The 22,423-nt window shown below is 46.2% G+C and overlaps 1 protein-coding gene across 1 annotated transcript in view; it reads left to right on the forward strand.

Annotated features, from left to right (window-relative positions):
* Nucleotides 1-5,728: 5,728 nt before the first annotated feature.
* Nucleotides 5,729-22,423, forward strand: part of RRAGD (Ras related GTP binding D) — a 37,663-nt gene continuing 20,968 nt past the window's right edge. Inside the window, exons 1-2 of the mRNA XM_082633627.1 lie at nt 5,729-6,078; nt 19,897-20,192. Coding sequence (XP_082489753.1) covers nt 5,937-6,078; nt 19,897-20,192 — 438 coding nt within the window. The 5' untranslated portion in view covers nt 5,729-5,936. The remainder of the gene's footprint in view (nt 6,079-19,896; nt 20,193-22,423) is intronic.

Consider the following 22,423-nt stretch of genomic DNA (forward strand, 5'->3'; position numbering starts at 1 on the left):
CTTGAAAAATGATTTTACATAGTTTAATGGATTTAATTCTTTCTACAATCCTATTGAGGTACATAACATTATAAACAGTTGAGAGATGAGGAAATCAAGGCACAGAGAGGTTAAGTTTCTTGGTCTAGGTCACACAGCTAGTTAGGCTACCCAGGTAGCCTAGTTCCGGAACTGAGCCCACTATCACTGGGCCTGGAAAGATGGAGCAGCCATCTCCTGCCATCTGGTGGGAGAAGCACAGAAAGGCAGTTTTCATGCAGAGAGAGAAGAAGGAAGTGAGAAGTACAGAGAGAAGCAAAACCAAGTTCCCTTTCTAATGAAGCTGTGATTATCTCCTGATATATCCTGAGACACCTTTCCTAGGATCCTCTGAATATGACATAACTTCTGAATTCACCGATAGGTATATGATCACGTTTCATCCATCCATCCCTCCTTCCCTCCCTCCACTTATAAAGGTTATATGTTGTAGCAGTTAGGATACGTTTTACTGCAAAGTTCAGAAAACCCCACCTTCAGTGGTTTACGTAGAACTTCCCAACTGGTTTGCCACCACTACTGTGTGCCATAAATGGGTTACTGATATGGCCAAGTTATTGATCCCCATCAGCCTTTGGGACAGCTGGGCAGGGACTGAGGCGGCCAAAGTCTCTGGGCCAGTCACCTTTGGCTGCAAGCAGCTTGTCCATTTAGGTCAGTGTGCCATATAAATATGTGTGCCATGACTGGTCAAGGTAGGGAAGCACTGACTTAAGGAATGGACTTTTAATTTTCTCATGAAATAAGAAGTTTGGGGGGTAGGCTTTTACAGGTTTGAGCACAGTAGTTCAGCAAGGTCATCCAGGGTCCTCCTTCTTTCTATTCTGCCATTTCCAGGACAGGCTTTTAGTCTTAGGCCTGTTACCTCAAGGCTGCAAGATGGCTTTCCTAACTCCAAGTACCATGTTCCCACACAACTGTGTTCAAAGCAGGAAAGGGTGAGGGTGGGGGGTCAGCCGTATTAGCCAGAAAGGGAACTAAATCACTTGCTTTTTTTTTTTTTTAACGATCTAGGTTTACTTTTTCATTTTTTTGGCTGCGTTGGGTCTTTGTTGCTGCGTGGGCTTTCTCTAGTTGTGGCGAGCGGGGGCTACTCTCCGTTGCGGAGTGCGGGCTTCTCGTTGCGGGGGCTTCTCTTGTTGTGGAGCGCAGTCTCTAGGCATGCTGGCTTCAGTAGTTACAGCACGTGGGCTCAGTAGTTGCGGTGTGTGGGCTCAGTAGCTGTGGTGCATGGGCTTAGTTGCTCCACGGCATGTGGGATCTTCCTGGACCAGGGCTCGAACCCGTGTCCCCAGCATTGCCAGGTGGATTCTTAACCACTGTGCCATCAGGGAAGTCCCTCACTTGCTATTTGTGTTCCTAATAAAAGGAGTGATGGTGATCAACAATTTTATTATGACAAGTAGTTTTCTAACTTCTGTTCATTAGGAAGCTTTTCAATTTTTCTTCTTTTCCTTCCTTTCAGTGAATCCTGTAAATTAGTGGGCTGAGACAACAGACCCATTTTTTAGCGTCTATGTATGTTTTGGTTCTTTACCTAGGAGATTGGGAGCCAGCTTTTCCCTTCCCCTTCTCCCTTTTCAGTTTCAGGCCATAATGTAATTGACTTTAGCTTTAATTCCATTAAATAGGAATAGGTCTAGTGTCCAGCTGAGTTCCAAAGTAGTTTCACCATCTGGTACCTTCCATGTGGTACCTTGGGTGAATATTTCTTATCTGTAAATTAAGGACAATAATATTACTTAATGGGAATATTTTGAAGGTCATATTATTTTGGAAGAGCTCCTTCCTTATTCATGTCTTTTTTTCCCAATATTAGTTGGAAAATTTTGGCAAAAGACAAATCTCATATTTCATGATGCTACAAAATATCTCTGAAAATTAAGAGTTTTTTTAGAAAGGAAGGGTTAGCAAAAATAGAATAAGCATTCCATAGTCATTATACTGTAATTGCTTCCAATCTTCAGGCAGTCTTGAAGGGATGAAGGCCTGAGAGTCATCATCTCTTGCATGTCAACTCATTCTGATTGCACTCTTTTTTTTTTTTTTTTTTTTTGTGGTACGGGGGCCTCTCACTGTTGTGGCCTCTCCCGTTGCGGAGCACAGGCTCCGGACACGCAGACTCCGGACATGCAGGCTCAGCAGCCATGGCTCACGGGCCCAGCCACTCCGCGGCATGTGCGATCTTCCCGGACCGGGGCACGAACCCGCATCCCCTGCATCGGCAGGCGGACTCTCAACCACTGCGCCACCAGGGAAGCCCCTGGTTGCACTCTTGTAGAGCATAGTTCATATTTCCCTCACTGTGGCATTTCCCAGGGTTTAGAGTAAGTAGAAAATTTGGCTTCCGTTTTTTCCTGAAGTTTCCTCTCAAAAATATGCCTGGCCATGTACTGTATAACTTCCTCCCTTCTTTTCTTTCATTCATTTCATAAACTTCAGCACCTATCATGTATGTGGCAACCTGCCATGGTTACACACAACAGCAAAAGCCAAGAGTAGCCCAGAGACAAATCCTCACATTCTTGAGAACGCCCTCCTGGGGAGACGTCACAGAGCCTGAGCTCCAGGCCACAGTGATCAAGGCGGTAGCTAATTCACTGAGCAGATCCCATATCGAGTGTCTCAAAGGCTTTCAGTGTTTAGTTCTTTCTCTTTTTATTTAATTTCTGAAAGGATCCACACACACAACGTTTAAAATTTAAAAATTTCTGAGATATTTTTCAACATATTCTTTATTTGAAAGCTGACAGTATTGAAATGATAACAGAAAAGAAAAAAAGCAATAAAGATTTTTCCTGTTCTGTTCATTCGAACTTTATCAATACTGTACATTTCTGAAATGACAGTGAATTTGAATCTCCTAAACCTGTACATGACTCTTATCTACCTTGGGGTGGAGCATAATTGAGGATTTGGCTTTTATTGATTTTGTGTGTGTGTGTGTGGATTTGTTCCTTTTTTTTCTCAAGAATGGTCAAATTCTCAAATATCCTAGGGTTTGCTCCAATCTCCTGCTGGTGTTCCCCCTCTCAGGATCTCTCTTTTGCGGGGGGGCGGGGGGAAGTCAGAGAACCATCAGGTATCTCCTTTTTTTCTTGATCTCAGGCACAGAGGGGCCTTTGGCTTAGCAACTGTACTGCCTGAACCCCTGGATCCCCAAGGCATACACAGTCATCAAACAGCCCAAAGGATGTCCTGATGGTCTGGGCTGACCTTTGGACTGGCTTCTAGGGCCCCATATATAGCCCTCTGCACTTTGAATCAGGCCAGCTCAACAGTTCCCCGGGCTAGTGGTTTGTTCTGGGATAACTGAAAGTCTGAAAACCACTCTAAAAGAGACTACCTCCCAGGTACTTCTTTCCTTAAACAGAATGGATGAAGATGGACTAGGAAAATTACTCCTAGAATAACTTCCTCTGATAAGAGCGAGGAGAGCCTGCTTGTGCTGGATATACTATTTGCCCCTACCCCTGCCCCCGGAACCCACTGCCCTCCCAACCCAACCTCTGAGTCCTGGACTAGGTTGCAGTCTCTCTAGCCCTTTGGCGTCCAGTTGGATTTGGCCAATGGGAACCTCTTTCAGGAGAATGAAGGGGATTCCCTGGCGGTCTAGTGGTTAGGACTCTGTGCTTCCACTGCCGGGGGCCTGGGTTCAATCCCTGGTGGGGGAACTAAGATCCTGGAAGCCGGGAAGCACGGCCAAAAAGAGAAGAATGGAGGGTGGGAGGCAAGAGATGTGAGTGTATTCCTTCCCACTGCTGTCTCCTGGACAGGAGGTGGCCCTGGCAGTGGCTGTCACCAGCTTTAGCTCCTGTTTTGAGCCCCCTGTCCAGGACTCTTAGTTCCCTTCCTTTACACCAACTAGTTTAGGGGAGATAACCTCTTCCCACTGTTGTTAATCCCTGTGTTGATCCCTAAACTCTGCCTACATCCTAGTAAATTGTCCCTTTTACTTTATAAAGCCTTTTATTTTATTTTATTTTGTGGTACGCGGGCCTCTCACTGTTGTGGCCTCTCCTGTTGCGGAGAACAGGCTCCGGACGCGCAGGCTCAGCGGCCATGGCTCAGGGGCCCAGCCGCTCCGTGGCACGTGGGATCTTCCCAGACCGGGGCCCGAACCCGTGTCCCCTGCATCGGCAGGCGGACTCTCAACCACTGCGCCACCAGGGAAGCCCTATAAAGCCTTTTAAATTAAAATCTTTGCATGTGCCATCTATTTTTCTCCGGGGAAGGGCCTTGACTGATACAGCCATACATGCCTCCACCTGGAAAATCCCAAAACCTTTCCGAGATTAGAAGCAGCCACCTCCTAGTAGGTGTCGGCATCCACCTTCAACACCTACAGCTACTACAAAATCCAGGACCGGAGTCATGATTTGCTAGACTGGGATTTCTTCCAGGGCATGAACACTGTTCTGAACCTACGTGGAGGCCCGCACGCACCCTCACCCCTTAGCCCAGCCCCCTGGCATAGGGTAGGTTCTCCATCCAAATTCCCTACCTAGGCAGCACACTGGGGCCCCAAGAGCCTCCAGCCTCAGCTCCCTTCTTCCCCTTCTCCTCCCCCATACCACCTGCGGAGCTGCTGGCACCTGTAGAATCTGGATTATCCTGCTGGCCAGCTGGTTTATTTCTCATTGTGCTTGACAGAAGGAAGTTCATCCACGTGATTTTTTGCAGTATCCAGAAAGGGCGGGTACGGTATGTCCTGTGGTGAAAAGCTTGTGGAGGAATGCTGGTTTTAATCTCTCCCTCACACTGCTGCAAGTCCTGTCTCCGCGTCCACCGCCCCTCTCTCCCCCCAAAAGCCTTGAAACATTTTATTTTGAGATGTGGGATTTGGGATTACAGTCTATTCAACAGTGAGACAGGAGGAGGTGGCTATGAATAGCCCCTTGGTGTGTTACACACCTGAGACCTTTGCCCAAACGCCGCAGAGGAATTATTATTCAGGCTAGGCAGCCACGAGGCATGTTATATTTTCAGGAACATTTACAGCTGGGTAGGCCTGATTAGTGAATACGTCTGTTTTCTTGGTGGGAAGCACTTTGAACCACAAACGCGCACTAAAAGGCAATTGCTATGGAGACTGCGCCGCCTCTGCGGCGCATTTCTCTAGAGTTTTCTTCTCGGGGCGCTTCAGCATCCACGGGGTGTCCTAGGCACGCCGCTCGGAGAGGGGGCCTGGGCGCAGCAGTGTTCGGGGGCGGGGGCAGCTCACTTGGGACTGGAACCCTCGGCCGGGACCGAAAGCTGGAGAAGGCCGCCCTAGGTAGCGTGTGTGTGTCGGGGGAGGGCGGTGAGAGGTTCTCCGGGTGCGCGGTACCCCAGCTCGCCCGCCTGTGCGGGGACCACGTGCAGCAGGGGCGCTTGGGGGCCCAGGGCGAGCAGCCGCGGTGGGTGACTGCGCCGCGTCCCGGGTCCCCGGGTACCGGGCGAGTGTCTGTGTGCGTTTCTGGGTGGGTGGAGAGCCCCGCGCCGGCCTGCTCCCGGTTGAGTGTGTGTGCGCGGCCTCGGCCCAGCGCCCCAGCGAGCGGTGCTCCCGGGAAAGCGCGCGCGCGCCCGTGCGGTGTGTGTGTGTGAGTGTATGACAGTGTGTGTCAGGTGACTTGGGTCACGCAGTCTCTCTCTCCCTCCTCTGGGGAGGAACTGCCGCGCTCTGGCTGACTCCTCCGCCGGCGGGCGGGCGGGGCAGGGGGGCTCCGGGCGCGCTGCGAACGGCGGGACCCAGACCTGGACGCCGACCGCCGCGGGGGACGCGTGGCCCCCGCCTCCGCCCGCGAACCTCGGGACAAAACCCCAATTCAGAAATAGGTTGCGAGTGGCAGGCCGGGAGGTTTGGCGCCCCCCACCAGAGACCCCCGTCGCCCCGGGGACGGCCGGCCGTGGGCGCGATGAGCCAGGTGCTGGGAAAGCCTCAGCCGGAGGAGGAGGAGGACGACGACGAGGAGGAGGATGAGCTGGTGGGGCTAGCGGGCTACGGGGACGGGCCCGACTCCTCGGACGCCGAGCCGGACAGCGGGACGGAGGAGGGAGGTGAGCACCGGGTCCCCCGCTCGGCCCCCCGCCCCGAGCGTCCTCGGCCCGCACCCCCGCCGGGCCCGGCGCACGGGTAGCTGACTTGGAGGGGATCCAGGCAAGCGGAGTTGGGGGGTGGGAGTGGGGAGGGAGCCAGAGGAGCCGCGGCGAGATGCAAAATGGGGGAGCCCGGGTGCAGCGGAGCGGGGGCCGGGATCGGTGGAGAGGGCGGAGAGGAAGCGTCTGGGCAGGAGGAACGCGCGCTCTCTGGCAGTTCCAGGGCCAGTACCTCCCCCACCCCTCACCCCGAGCTCTCCGCAGGGTCCGGGGGTTTGGGAGGGGAGGGGACTGCCCGGCGCGCCCTGGGATCTCTCCCTGAATGCTGCTGTCGGAGCCCGGGTCAGATGTCGTGGCTAAAAAAGGCAGCCGGCGGCAGCGTGACTGGCAGGGTCGTCGGCAGCTGCGGGTGTCAGTCTTGCCCCGTGTCGCCGCGGGAGGGGTCCCGGGGCCGCCCAGGTCGGCGGCGTGGAGGCACCGGTGGTGCGGCGGAGGGATGCACCCAGGTGATAAAGGAGTCGCCGTGTGGCCGCGAGTATCCAGAGATCCAGGCAAATAAGGTTGTTAGGACACCTTATCTCTGCTCAGCGTCACCACCTGGGCATGGCAGCGCCTGCCCTGGAGTGAGCGCGGGGAGGGGGAATACGGAGCCACTCAGAAGCAAACTCTGTTTCCTGTTCAAGAAGCAGGATTTAGCAATTGTTCAGCCAGCGGGGGCTTCCTGCGTTTAATTCTTAAGGACTAAGGGAGTTGAGAGCTTTTTAGGATTCCAGAAAAGTTCATCTTTTTTGTGTCCCTCCAAATCGAGGAAAAAGTCCTTTATTGTAAAGTCTTTTGGAAAGATCAGTAGAATGAGGCTGGTAAACATAACATCTAGGTGGAACTGTCAGCATCCTAAAGAAGGAGCTAACTTTTAAAATGTTCACTTGGCAGAAATTGCATGAGGGATAAAAAGTACTTTCGTGACTGTTGATTTTGAAGAACTTTAATTGAAAATTCACTGGACTTGTTTTAACTTCTCCATACAAACAAAGCCTTTCTCTGGGGGGGGCAGTTTTCATTATTTTTACGTATGGTGAGTGCTTTCAATTAATCAGAAAGGGAAGATTGTTAACTAAACCTTGAGCCTGATAGATGAGAAAGGAGCTTTCCAAGTCACCCTTTTTCATAGTGTCTGGTCCCCAGGGAGCATTTGTACTAATTCCCTATTTGCTTAAACTCGTATGTGCACCTGTGCGCCTCTTTCTTCTGCACTCCTCATAACTGGGTCCCACAGTCGAGCAGGTGGCCACATTTTTGTGGATAAAGGTTTTCAACCCTTTTGTTGGAGTCTCTAGGGCTACCTTTGGTAGTTAAATTGTTCAGTCGCTTCATTATTATTCAAATTGCGTTTGTTAGCCCCTCCTAGATTCTTCGGAGGCTCCGGAGAGATTCAGAATGGGGATGTATTTGCAAGGTATTTGAAACCGAAGACCCACAACAGGGTGCAATTGTGATCCTCTTTGAAAAAAAGGAAAAGAAATAAGAGACCATATATGGGAAGAAAAACCCTGTAATTTGATATTGTCCTGGGGGCCAGAGACTGGTTCCAGGAAAAGCACGGGACCTGTTTGTTTATTCTGCAGTTCTTTAAGGGGGCACTTTAAAATTTTGATTTGGGGCCTTGGAGTGAAATTAACGCTTTGGCTGAGGGGCGGGGATTTTCTGAACAAAGGGCTTCCCCAGATCCGGGTGTAGGATGCTCCCCAGTGCTCCTAACCCAAGGCAAACCCGCCTGGAACTGATGCTTATGATTACTTTAGTAATAAAATCCTCCCTCGTGAGTTCTTGGTATCAAACTGAAATCTTGCTATAAAAGCCCTGAGTATATTTGTGTGGTAAGAAGAGCAAACATTACTGAAGCCTGGCCTTTCTCCACCTGGGCCTGCTGTGGATATGGTCTATTCTCTGAAGATTTCCTCCATTACCTTGGGCTGCTGTTCTTTCCATGTGTTGCTGGCTTTGATTTGGGGGTTTAGGCCTGAATGTAGAATCTCTATCAGAACATTCACTTTCTAGAGTAGCAGATAGGCCCCTCAGTCAGCAGTTCTAGCAAGGACTGTCCCTGACACCTGTCATGCCAGCTGATATGGTCTTGGGGAGTCAGGATGGGGGTGGAGGCTGGGAGTTGTGACTTCTGTTCCTGTGGTCTTCTGTTCTGGAGACATCAAGGTGCCACCAAATGGTCATCCCGATTTCTAATGGGCCCCGGGCACGTATTGCCTTATAACCCTGTGTTATTTGGGTTAAGTTTTACATTTACCTACTCTCAAACTCAAGGCGTGGAAAGTAGCGGGTGGGGAGGACTTATTTCCTCTGAGAAGAGATGTATATGGTGCACTTTGAACCATGAGCAAAGCATTTCTCTAATGAATTCCAAACCATCCTAATGGACTTGGTTTAGTGCCTGAGCTTCTTGGAGACCTGGGGCTTTTTCCATGAGGTTCAGAAATCTACCCTGGTGGGTGGGATGCAGGCCTGACCAGCATTGCTGTGCAAAAGAATGTGATTGAAGGTGGATAGTGTGATTTTTATTTCCCATAGTCTTACAAGGAACCTCTGATCTTATTTTTAAACCGAGTGCCCTGTACGTTTTACCACATTGTGTTAAGGTTGAAAATGTAGTGCAGCTAAGGTGAGCCTTAAACTGCACTTCTTTGGCTTACATTCCAAATTTTATTCATGAATAGCAGGGGTGTTCTTGAGCACTTTCGTTCTGTTAAGGACAGATTTGGGCACTTCCCAACCCCCCCTTTCAGGGTCGTTAATCAGAGATAAGATGAATCTCATCTTCAACCCCCATACTCCAGATAAAACTCCAGAGAGAGAGGAGACAATAATTAAACCATTAAAAACAATTGCACCAAAAATATTGATTATTTTTAGACAAATGGACTTTTAAGTCTTTATTAAATTACAGTTCTTTAAAAACTATAATAACAAGGAAACCAATTAAAAGATCATATTTAGTCAGAAAGTGAAATTATTTTTTCCTGAAGTCCCTCCCAATTTTTTAAGTTTTTTTTAAAGATTAATTAATTTATTTATTTTTGGCTGCATTGGGTCTTTGGTGCTGCACGCGGACTTTCTCTAGTTGCCACGAGCGGGGGCTACTCTTCCTTGTGGTGCGTGGGCTTCTCATTGTGGTGGCTTCTCCTGTTGCGGAGCACGGGCTGTAGGCACGCGGGCTTCAGTAGTTGTGGCACATGGGCTCTAGAGAGCCCGCTCAGTAGTTGTGACGCACGGGCTTAGTTGCTCCATGGCCTGTGGGATCTTCCCGGACCAGGGCTCGAACCCGTGCCCCCTGCATTGGCAGGCGGATGCTTAACCACTGCGCCACCAGGGAAGCCCCCCCTCCCAATTTTTAAGGGAAATTTGGCTAAGACAGCTGTTCTGCCACAGTCCAGCTAAGTGCGGTCCTGTTTTTGTAGCAGCCTGTGCACTCTCTCAGGGTCTGAGGAAGTGACAGTTAGGTGGTCCCTGGAGACACAGAAAATCCAGCGGTCAGCAGGTGATCCTTCCCTGGTGGCTGTAAAGGCAGTGAATCTGGCGATTCACTTCTAATCATTAGTGTCGGCTTTTTTTTCTTAAAATAATTTTTAAAATTATTAGTGAAGTTACCTTCTCATTTTTTCTTGAGGGTAAGTAGAGAGAATTGTTCTTCTGATATTGAATCCGTGGCTCAGAGATGCCAGGGGACTTTTCTGCAGCCACAACATGGGCTAGAACTGAGCAAGGTTTAGGAGAGGGTCAAGTACATGGAAATGTAAGTCCCTTCCCTTGTAACTCTGCCTTGTCCAAAAAGAGTTGGGTTGACTGCAACCCTGGCTATAGCCAATCTCTTGGGTTTCCTTCTGGTCCTGAAAATACAGAGATATATAAGTGTTGAAATAGATGGAAACACAGAATAGTTAAAAATGATGTGACCAAGGTCACGCCTTAGGCCCAAAGCTTATTCAAATACATATGGTTAGAGAGCATATTTTTATATCAGATGTTTGTAAACATGTTTCAGTGATTCCTGGTATCATAGAATCTTGATTCTCTACTTTTATAAGAAATATCTCCCATTTTAATATTAGAACAGACCTGGGGTAGTCTAATGGAAAAAAGAAGCAGAATCAGCAAGTTCTGGAGTTCTGGATAAGGTGCTGTGCCTGAGTTCATCTGCTTTGTTCACCCCCCCAATTTGCATCACTGTTGGTGATATGACTTTACTTCCTATCACACTCACTTGTCCTGCTCATTTTTCTTACTTCTCTACTTCCTTTATTCTTGTATTCCTTACCTTTTTTTAAAGGCAACTTTTCAATTCTCTTTTAAAGAGGGCTTTAAAGCTGTCCTGCGACAGTGGCTTTCCCTGGTTCGGCTGTAACATACAAGACAGATGGGTTTTTCACTCCTGGCCTAACGCCCGGAGAGCTGGTGGACTTTCTCCTCTTGAGGACCTCTGGGGAAGACTCCAGCTCTGTTTCTCAGTGTGTAAAATCGAGGACGACATAAAACCAACCTTGATCACACTCAGAGTGATCATTTGGAGGAAAAAAAAAAAAGCTCACAAGAACACTTTTCCCTTCTTGCAGAAGCAAATCAGAACACATTAGAAACGTGTTTTTTTTTTTTTGGCTGTGCCACACGTCTTATGGGATCTTAGTTCCCAGACCAGGGATTGAACCCGAGCCACAGCAGTGAAAGTGCCGAGTCCTACCCACTGGACTGTCGGGGAATTCCCAGAAATGTTATTGGATGCTTATGTAAAGGAAATATTCACATATAGAATCATGTTTTTTAGTTACCTGCCAGTGTGATGTGAGAGGATTTCATAGAAAAAGATTAGGTCTTCATGTATAAATAAAAATCACCTTCAAAAACCTTTGTGCCGGGCTTCCCTGGTGGCGCAGTGGTTGAGAGTCCACCTGCCAATGCAGGGGACCATGGGTTCGTGCCCCGGTCCAGGAAGATCCCACATGCCGCGGAGCGGCTGGGCCCGTGAGCCATGGCCGCTGAGCCTGCACATCTGGAGCCTGTGCTCCGCAACGGGAGAGGCCACAACAGTGAGAGGCCCGCGTACCACAAAAAAAACAAAAACAAAAAAAATCCTTTGTGCCTTTGAAAATACATGTTCTGATTGCATTAAATTTTCCTTACTAAGTAGTTCGTTAATCAAACGGACAGTGAATCTTCATGATTTTTGCATATTCTCTTATTAACAGTATTAGTATTCATATATTTAATTGCCACTTGGGTTGGAATTTCTTACTGGACTCCTGGCTCTTGAATGTGTAAGTAGTTCCATTGATCCGAAATGTAAAGGGCTACAGATAATGATGCAAATAGAACCAAACCAGAGGCCTCTTCCTAAAACCGTAAGTATGTAGAACCTTAAGCCTTTGTGGACCCCACAGAATACTAATAGCAAAGACATTCTAACTTTCCCTTAAGGCTGAATGAGCCTCTCGCTGTGGTCACATTCCAAAAAAGACCTTCTCGTTACCTAGGCTTGGGCTGGGGAAAAAAAGAAAGAAGCAGGGTTGTGTGTGTGTGTGTACATGCTGACAGAGCCTGATAGATGAGGAAATAAAGGCTCATGGGCTCTGGGACATGTGTGGGCATTTACACAGCTGGTAAGTGGCCAAGCTGGGATTTGAACCCCAATCTGGCACTAACACAGTACTTTTTCAACCATTCCATTTGCTACCACATTATCCTAATTCTTTTGTTAAATCTTTGTTTTATTTTCCAGTTTGGGGTCTGTTCAAAGGCATCGTCTCTTGGAGAACTTTCCTAAATTATAATAGCTCTCAATTGTCTGATACATGAGAATTTATGAAATGCATTTCATACAATACCTTGTTCTCCCCAGGAAGCCAGGGCCAAGCCTGTCAGAACTTCAATTCCCATTTTCCTGATTTCTATTTCCTTCTTTGTTGTGAACATTCCCAGCCCACAGATCAGTTAGGTGTGGCCCCCAGGCAGCCCTGTCCCCAAGTCACTGATCCATCTCTCTCCCTTACTTCTGTCGTTTTTTGTTTGTTTGTTTGTTTGTTTGTTTTGCGGTACACGGGCCTCTCACTGTTGTGGCCTCTCCCGTTACGGAGCACAGGGTCCGGACGCACAGGCTCAGCGGCCATGGCTCACGGGCCCAGCCGCTCCGCGGCACGTGGGATCTTCCCAGACCGGGGCACGAACCCGTGTCCCCTGCATCGGCAGGCGGACTCTTAACCACTGCGCCACCAGGGAAGCCCCCTTCTGTCGTTTTTGACAGGGCTCTGCCATTTCTGGGTTAAGTCATTAGCCTGCAGGTGTTAAAGGCTGACAGTGGCTCAGTTAAGTAACCCCTCCCCATAATCCTGCTCCTTGGGTGACTGAGTTTCCCTGGGTTTCCTGGCAGTCTAGTTACAAAACTGAGCTATCTGGGATTTGGGTACGAACAGGATCCAGTGGAAGATATAGGTAAGGTGTGTTCAGTGCCCTGATCAGAGTGGATAAACTTCACCTGGGCATAAAGCTTATCCTCTTGATACCTAAATGCTGGGCTGGGCCAAAGTCAGGTGTGGTTTCTTTTTAAAGCTTCAGCTAATTTAGCTTCACATTCTGCTCAATCACTTTCATTTAATGATCCCAACCAGCAAACATCTATTGAGTGTTTAGCGTGGTAAACACCGAGGCCTCAGTTTTCACATCTGTGAAGGATAAATGTTATCAATTTGGGGATTAGAGATGACACTGTGTGCTATGCAGGTGCTTAGTAAATGGTAACTGCTGGTGATAAGCGGTTGGAGTGGGTTGGTTTGAGCCATTTCTTGGTGGCCGAAGCCAGAACCTCTCCAGTGTGCCCTCACCCTCAGCCAACAAGCTCAGGGAAAAAAAGGACCAATGGGGCACGGACTGCCTCAGCAAACTGCATTGCCGCTTCAAACCTGCCTGCGGCTTCGTATTCATATTGCCTTCTGAGGCCCCAGATCTTTTCCTCACCTGAGGCAAGGCCGACAGGCACCCCAGACTCAACAGCTTCAAATCCGTGTTCAGCCTCTTTGCCTTTATGAACTTCACGAACGGATCCTTATTCACTTGATCTTCCAGGTCAGGAACTTGGGGTTTCTTTCTCCTTTGTCCCCTATATTCAGAGGATCACCAAGTACTACCGAGTGGATTTGAGCTTCTCATGAATCCATTCCATCTGCCCATTTCCACATGCTTCTCATTTGTGATTCTAGAACAACCTAATTATTGTCAGGGAGGAAAAACTCTTAGGTTCTGAGTTGGAGTCCTGCAAATTAAACTGACAAATGACATGAACAAGAGAAAAGTAGGTTTAATTAAGTACTAATGCATGAGAGTTCACAGAAAATTCGACTTAAGGAGGTGGTTAGAATTTGGGGGTTATATACCATTTTAACAGAGGATGAGGGGGGTAGAGGGGCACTTCTGGGAGAAAAAAATGACTTCAAAGGGAATGCGGGAAGGGGCACTTATGGAAAAACAAGTCACTGGAAGGATAAATGGGCCCATAGGAGAAAAGGTGGGAGATAACGATAGTTTGGTGACAGTGTCTGTTTGGGTGTAGGGCTGACTTCTCTCAGTCTCCAAGAAGAGAAGATGAGAGTTGCTCCTGGGGAGGACGTTTTTGACAACTGTGTTCTTTTGGGAGGGTCTGCTTTAGGCAAATAAGGGACTTCAGGAACTCCAGGGCCTTTAGCTCAAAAAATTTTTTATTCCATAGTGGCTTATTGGTGTCTGCACACTGACCCCCTCTAAGGAAGTCTGTTTCTGGAGTGAGCTTCCTGATCACGTTAGTCTCCCCTTAAAATCCTTAGTGATTTTCTCATGGCTTGCAGAGTAAAATCCAAATTTGCATCTCATTCATGAGCTAGCCTATCTCTCTGTCAATTAATTTATTCAATGATATTTATTGGGTTCACACTACATGCTACAATGTATTTTGCCTGTGTATATGTGAGAGACAATAAACAAGTAAACAAACAAGATAAACAATATAAAGTAAAAAGATAATTTTGTATAGTGAAGTACTATGAAGAAGACACAGGGATATTAGGAAGTGACGGGACCCCATTGAGGTGAGAGGAGGTAAAATTGCCCCTGGGCTGAGTGGGAGGAGGAGCCAGGCGAGGCCTGGGGAAAGCTTGCTGGACAGAGAGAGGAGGGAGTCGGAGGGAGGAGGGAGGAGGGAGGAGCGAGTGGAGGCCCTAAGGTGAGCAAGCAGAAGGCCAGTGTGGCTGCAAGGCAGGGAAGTGGTGGGGAGGATGAACCAGGCATGGGATGAGAGGGTAGCCCATTTAGGGCCTTTTGGGCTACGAAGGTATTTGCATTTTATTCTAAATGCTGTGGGAAGCCGCTGGAGAGTGTGCAGGCTTTTCTTGTCTTTAAACTATGTTCCCTAAACTCCAGGAAGGCCACATCTCCTCCTGGCACGACCGTTCCCTCATTCATCTCTTTTATGCCTCCTCTCCTTTAAGACACAGATGCTATTTCTCCAGGGAACCTTCTCGCTGAACCCATAACACCTAGAGAGCAGTGCCTTGTAGCTGTCAGTTATTCTTGTCCGTTTTCCCCCCTAATCGCTAAGGAATGAAGCTTTTCTTTGTGTCTGCAGCCTCTGGCTCAGCCCTGTCGAACAGAAAGAACACTTGGCAGACGTTCAGGGAACCTTTATGAAACAGGAACAAACTGCCCTCTTGTAAATTTCACCTCTCTCTGGCAACTTCCTCCAAACGCCCGCGGACACTTTTAAAGAGCCCTCTTTGGGGTCCCATGTCTAGTCCCAGATTCTCCAGTAGTTCCTTTCTGATTTTCCTTAAAAAAAATAAAGTACTAGCCCTTTTGTTGCCCCTTTCAAAGCAGCTCTCATCCTTCATCCTCTTTAACGCTTTCATTTTTCTCAGGTGTTTCTTATCAAGCTTGAGCAAGTGCGTGATACTCAGGGAACTGTCATGGTGCCCGGGGTGGGATGTGGCAGCCCTCTGCAGGAGGTCCGGAGGCTGGGGTGTTTCCTTTTCTGATGGAAGCTCCCTGCTACCAGTCCTCGAGTGGAAGGAGATCCTCTGAGAAACCCCACAGGGTTTCAGAAGCAGAGAGATTTGAGAGAGTGAGAGAGAATTCGAGGGAAGATTTTTGCCAGTAGGCTTTTCTGATGTAAGAAACCTCCCCTATTCAACAGCAGTGGCCTACAAACATTTTTGACTGTGAGTCCACAATAAAAAGTACGTTTATATTGGGAGCCAGCACCCACCTACATATAAGTAAATGTAAAAGAGTTTCGCTAGCAGTATTTACTCTTGTTATGCGTAACGCACTCTGATATTTTCTGGTCTCTTCCTTTGTCTTTGTTGCAGTCTTAGTACAGTGTCAGCGGATTGGTGGCTAAGGCCCTGGGTAAGGGCTCTAGCACATACCTGTCCTGCGTCCTTGGGCAGGTTCCTTTCCCCAGGTTCCTCAGGTGTAAAGCAGACTTGTACCTCCTCATTGCGTGGGTAAAGTTTGTAGAGATGTCTGTGTCTAGTGAGGTCCCTGACACACTATATTTCTGTACGTGCTAGTTAAATATGACAAAATGCATCTGTATGCGTGTAAGGGATCTCTACAGAGTTGATGGTACTCTTGCTGATCTGACTCACTATTTCCCAGCTGTTTACATTTGGTGGCTCATGCCTCCAGCTGTGTGTATATGTTATAGCTGCATGTGTATTTCACTTCCCAGCCACTCTATGTATGTAAACACACATACACGCTCCCTCCCCTTTCCACAGTGGTCTCCATCACCTCCCCACTCTCCCAGGAGGAGGAGAGCCAACCTCCAGGGCACCAGTGTCAATGATCATGCCACATAGAGACTTGCAGACCCTGCTGAAGAGAAGTTACAATCTGCATCCACATCCAACAGTATAAATTGGGAAGAAATAAAGACATTTATATGCACTTAAATATTTTTGTAGTTGTACATAATTAAATGTGGTACACCTATTTTATATTTTCTACTAGTTTGAGATGCTTATCCTTGTATTTAAAAAAATTGATACATAACTGGGCTTTTCTAACAAGGACCATAGCATTCTCTTACTTACCTTTTGCCTACCTCTCCCTCACCAATCTCCCATGTCTACATTGCCTGGAATTTTAGTTTCTGATTTTTATTCAAAAATTTAAAATCAGGGACTTGCTGGGTGGCTCAGTGGTTAAGAATCCACCTGCCAATACAGGGGACATGGGTTCGATCCCTGGTCTGGGAAGATCCCGCATGCTGCAGAGCAACTAAGCCCATGCACCACAACTACTGAGCCTGTGCTCTAGAGCCCGCGAGCCACAACTACTGAGCCCGTGTGCCACAACTACTGAAGCCCACATGCCTAGAGCCTGTGCTCCGCAACTGCAATGAGAAGCCCACACACCTCAACAAAGAGTAGACCCTGCTCGCCGCAAGTAGAGAAAGCCTACGTGCAGCAACGAAGACCCAACGCAGCCAAAAAAAATTTTTTTTAATCAATACTTATTTCAAATCAATAGGTTTCAGTAAAATTTGTCTTCCATTGCTTGTTGCATTCCACTATATTTGAGTGTATTTTCTTCCAGGAGTGCATCCTTTTTTTAAAAAAAATAATTTATTTATTTATTTTTATATTGATGATAAAATTTATTTTATCATCTGTGTTTATTCTGCTTTTCAATCCATATATCCTCCCTGCCCAACAGTTGTGTTTTTATTTCTAAGATCCATAAGGCCCTTTTTCATAACTGCTCTTATTCTGAAACTGTCTGTTCTTGTTTCATGAATGCCATATTTTCTCTGATCTCTGAGTATTTTAATTATACTTGAAAGTTTACTCTGACTCCTGTATAACTCTGCTTCTTCAGGTATACATTCTTCCATTTGTTGAGTCTGTATTCTCTTCTATAATCTTGTCTTTCCTCAAATATTTGGCATTTGAGGAAATGTCTAGAGGGAGGTTGGTGCTGCTTCCACCTCCTGGACTCCACACACATTGCAGTGAGAGTTAGGGAAGGTCAGAGTACTTAGAGGGGGTACTGTGGGTGCTTCCTGTTCCTTCTGGGCATCAGTGCCTCTAGGGCACTGCCCTCCCTCTCATACCTACATTCTTACATTCACTGCTCCCACTTGGAAGATAGTCTAGTGTGTATGTAGGTGCACAGTTTATCTGCTTGGCTCTTCTCACTATGATTCTCCAAATAACAGCCCTGTTGGTTGTTTTCATGTCCTTTCCTGTTTGAGCTTCCTGTTCTACCTTTTCCAGCAGAACCCTACCATTCATAATCAAGGGCTGCAGTTTCCCCCTTCAATCTGATCTTTGTGTTTCTTAGGGATTTCTCAGTAATTTGTCAATTTTGAGTTCTCTCTTTGGTCTCAAGCTCAGCTATCCGTGTTTATTTGTTCATCTATTTATTTATTGTTCATACCTTTTCTATTGTGCTTAGGGATTCAGTATGGGAAGGGGAGACTGACATGTTCTTAGTCTGATATTTTTGCAACTGGAAGTCCTGTTTTCTTTTTCAGTTCACGTCCTGCTTTTGCTAAGATTGACTTGTAATGACGGTACTGCAAGTATAGCATATAATCCCTGATGAAGAAGAAGAAAGCTGGTGTTCTTTTGGGTGGTTTAATTCCACATCACTCTGTCTAGGGCATATCATCCGCAATTTGTTGAGTTGGGTTAAGTTGAATGGGAAAAGTGTGTGTGGGTAGGATGGGAGTAAAATGTTGCTTATAGTAGAATAGTGTCTGTACATCTACAGCTACTTACTTTTTCTTTATTCATTTACTGTTTTACCTGAAATTTCTGTATTTCCCTGCACCTATTGCAAAGTGAAACATCAAAATATTATATATAGTAAATGAAATTTCCTAAGATTCTATCAGGTAGTAACCTGTGTTTTAGATAATTGTAGAACTTTGGGAAAAATTCTTAGTTGCAATAGGGAAATAAAGGATTACTTTCCAGTCTGTATTGGATTATGCTTAGATCAGGACCAGCGTCTGAGAAAGACATAATGAGGTATAGCTCAGAAGGAAACAAAAAAGAAATGTAGAAAAATAATATATGTATATTTATTTTCCTATGTTCTGCCTTTTTTCTTAAAATGTTGGTTTCTTTTCTTGATCTTTCTCCAAGTTTCATACTGGGTCTTTTATTTTTCTTATTTTTTTGGGTCAGTCATGAAGGCTTAATTCCAGAACATTTTTATCACCCCAAAGAAAACACATACCCATTAAGAGTCACTTCCCATTTCCCCCTCCCTGTAGCCCCTGGCAGCCACTAAGTACTTTCTGTCTTTATGGACTTGTCTATTGTGAACATTTCATGTAAATGGAATCAAACAATATGTGACCTTTTGTGTCTGTCTTCGTTCATTTAGTGTAACATTTTTGATGTTCATCCATGTTGTGGCATGAATCAGTACTTCATTACTTTTCAATGGCTGAATAATATTCCATTATATGAATATACAACATTTTGTTAATCCATTTATCAGTTGATGGCCATTGGATTGTATCTACTTTTTGGCTATTATGAATTGTGCTGCTGTGAACATTCATGTACAAGTTTTTGCTTGGACATATGTTATTTCTTTATTCCTAGGAATAGAATTGCTGGGTCATGTGGTGACTCAAATGTTTAACCTTTTGAGCACCTGCCAAACTGTTTTTCAAAGCCCATCATTTTACATTATCACCAACAGTGTAAGAGGATTCCCATTTCTCTACATCCTCACCAACACTTGTTATTGTCTGTCTTTTTTATTTTAGCCATCCTAGTGGGTATGAAGCGGCATCTCATTCTGGTTTTCATATGCATTTCCTTATGGACTAATGATGCCGAGTATCTTTTCACGTGGTTATTGGCCTTTTGTGTATCTTTGGAGAAATGTCTATTTAAATCCTTTACACATTTTTTATTGGCTTATCTTCTTATTGTTGAATTGTAAGAGTTCTTTATATATTCTGGATACTAGACCCTTATCACATGTATTATTTGCAAATGTTTTCTCCCATTCTTTGGGTTGTCTTCACTTTTTTTTTTTTTTTTTTTTTTTTCTTTTTGCGGTACGCGGGCCTCTCACTGCTGTGGCCCCTCCCGTTGCGGAGCACAGGCTCCGGATGCGCAGGCCCAGCGGCCATGGCTCACGGGCCCAGCCGCTCCGCGGCATATGGGATCCTCCCAGACCGGGGCACGAACCCGTATCCCCTGCATCGGCAGGCGGACTCTCAACCACTGCGCCACCAGGGAGGCCCTGTCTTCACTTTTTTGATAAGTGTCCTTTGAAGCACAAAAGTTTTAAATTTTGATGAAGTCCAAAATTGTTTCTTTGAGGCGTAACTCAAACAAGCATCTCTTTAGTGCAGAGACTGATGATCTGGGCAAAGAAGGACCTTGCTCTGGAATGCTAAGACTGGATTCTCTCCCCCCATAGTCTGCTCCAGAAACCTCTGCACTTCACACTCCAGAGTCCCTGCTCGTGATGGGGAATATCCCAGGTTTTCTGGCCCTCTGGAATTGTGTGAGAGGTGGTGATGCAGCCTTTTTCAGGGTTTTGCACTTTCTAAAAGCTGGCCCCTCCATGAGCAGGGTGATGGAGTTAGCGCTGTCTGTGTTTGGAAACGTAGCATTGTCTGTGGATCATACATCTCATCTGAGGCGGAAGTGAAACTCATCTCATTAACCGCTGCGACAGCATCTCACCCTCACTCTTGTTTTGTGGTTTCTCCAGTTCTGGACTTCAGCGACCCCTTCAGCACGGAGGTGAAGCCGAGGATCCTGCTCATGGGCCTGAGAAGGAGTGGCAAGTCATCCATCCAGAAAGTTGTCTTTCATAAAATGTCTCCCAACGAAACCCTGTTCTTGGAAAGTACGAACAAGATCTGCCGGGAAGACGTTTCCAACAGCTCCTTTGTTAATTTTCAGATTTGGGACTTCCCAGGGCAGATTGACTTTTTTGACCCTACCTTTGACTATGAGATGATCTTCCGGGGGACAGGAGCACTGATATTTGTCATAGACTCCCAGGTAAGGCTCAGTCTCGGGGTACGGTGGGACCGTAGCCCCCTGCCCCAGGCAGCCCCTTCTTGCAAACAAGTTCCTTTGCAATCATTTTGGTTTGGTTTTTAGAGTCGGGAATAGGACTTTCTACCAGACTAGCATTTCTCAGTTGGGGCTCTCAGGCTTTGCAAGGGACGCAGCCCTGACCAACATGCGATGTTCGGGAACTGTGTGCTCTCAGCAAACCCTAGAGGAAACCTCACAGACGGGGGGCAGGGGGGACCACCGTGCAGGCCAGTGACACCAACGATGTGTCCCCCCGTCTGGTACTCTTGGCAGACATCTATAAAAGATCACAAGTTCTCTATAACAAAAATACATATATATCTACATTTCAAAATGTTTACTATTTCCTTTGAAGATAAAGTTCTCAGTGTGAACTTTTTTCTTCTGAATCATATTATTGTACTTACCTCTAGCACACAATTACAGCAGCATGACTAGTATGTATTTTATAGGTAACTAAATACAAAATGTAAAATTTGAGATACATATATATTTTTTTCCACTTAATTCATGTATCTATGCTTGACTAAGACAGGATTTGGCATCAATTCTTTTTTTGTTTGTATAGCTGTAAGTACTGAGAAACCTTGTTCACATAAGGTGGATATGGGATGAGTTTTGTTCTAGCATTCACTCAATTGTTTAACTCCTTCTAAGTTATTCCCCTAAAGTACCCAATTTTCTATCACAAAAAAATTATTTTTTCACAGTTTATCAGTAGACATCCTGATTGTGTCAGCAAAGAATTGGGAGCCCCTTGACTGGTGAAGAACTTTATCACCCAGGCGTTGCTCCCTTTATTGGTATTCAGACCAGCCTTCTGAACGGTCTCTTTGGCACCCTGGGTTTTTAAGACCCTGGGCCTTTCTCCTGTGAAGTATGGGCAGAGCTGGTGGTTAAAGGGGAGGAGAGGAAGGGAAGCAACAGGACCACAGATGCATCTCCGGCAGGTCAGTCTTAGCAAAGAGCACAGGGAGCAGGACTGGGACGTTGACATTGACGTTCTTCAAACTCTCCATGTGCAGGGACTCTTAGAAAGTGTCCCCAAGGGGTGGCCCAGCCCGAAGGCCCTCCTGAGGGCTCTCTTTTGTAGCTGTGTGGGAATAAAAGGCAACAGGTCCTGCAGGAATGCCCTAAGCCAACTCTAAGCTCAGGTCTCAACGTTTCCCTGCAACTGTGGACCTACAATCAGACAGGTAGGGCCAAGCACTCCCAGCCCTTCAGGAGCCCAGCGGTGTTAGGGAGGAAGGGCTGTGAAGACCCTTAGTAATAATGGTTCTGAGCCCACTCTTAGAAAACCATTCTCGGACAAGACTACTCATGCCTGAGAGTATCATAAGTTCATTCACGGAACGAGGTGCCTGTTTAATATAAAAATGAAATTTTCAACTCGGCCTTTTAGTTCCAAGCGACTGCATGGTGAACTTGTGGAGCTCTAGTAGCCCTACCCGTGGGTAAGTAGATTCCAACCCTGACTCATCACTTCAAGACAGTGACTTACGAAGTACTTCCTTCAATACAATATTGTGCATACATAGCAATTTACATTTATGGAATGTGAATCTCCAGTGCACCTCTATCTCAAGTGTTTGTAATATGGCTAAAATAGGCATACTTGCCTGTTTATTTTTCATTGTTTGGGGTGTTTTTATTGCTTCACAGTGATCCCCTTTTTATGGTTGGTTTGTTTTATTGAAGTATAGTTGATTTACAATATCGTGTTAGTTTCAGGTGTACAGCACAGTGATTCAGTCATATATACATGTATATTTATATTCTTTTTCGGATTCCTTTCCCTTATAGGTTATTACCAAATATTGAGTCTAGTTCCTTGGGCTATACAGTAGGTCCTCGTTGCTCATCTATTTTATACATAGTAGTGTGTGTATGTTAATCCCAAACTCCTAATTTATCCCTCCCCCTCCCACACTTGCCTATTTTTATTTTTTATTTTTTATTTATTTATTTCGCCAATTTTTAAATTGGAACTGTAATTTGGTTTTAATTTTACCTGAGCATGAAAAGCGGACCTTCGATTGTGGTTGGTAAATGTGTTCTTTGTTTTAGTTTGTTTCTTGGTTTGTTGGGTTTTGTTTTGGCCGTAGAGCGGACAAAGGTATAAGAATGAGAAATACATCTTTTTAAATTACACTTTTTAAAAGGTAGAAAAAAACATTGTTGAGAGTTGTCAT

Source organism: Mesoplodon mirus, assembly GCF_964341445.2.
Source record: "Mesoplodon mirus genome assembly, chromosome: 10".
Taxonomy (NCBI): domain Eukaryota; kingdom Metazoa; phylum Chordata; class Mammalia; order Artiodactyla; family Ziphiidae; genus Mesoplodon; species Mesoplodon mirus.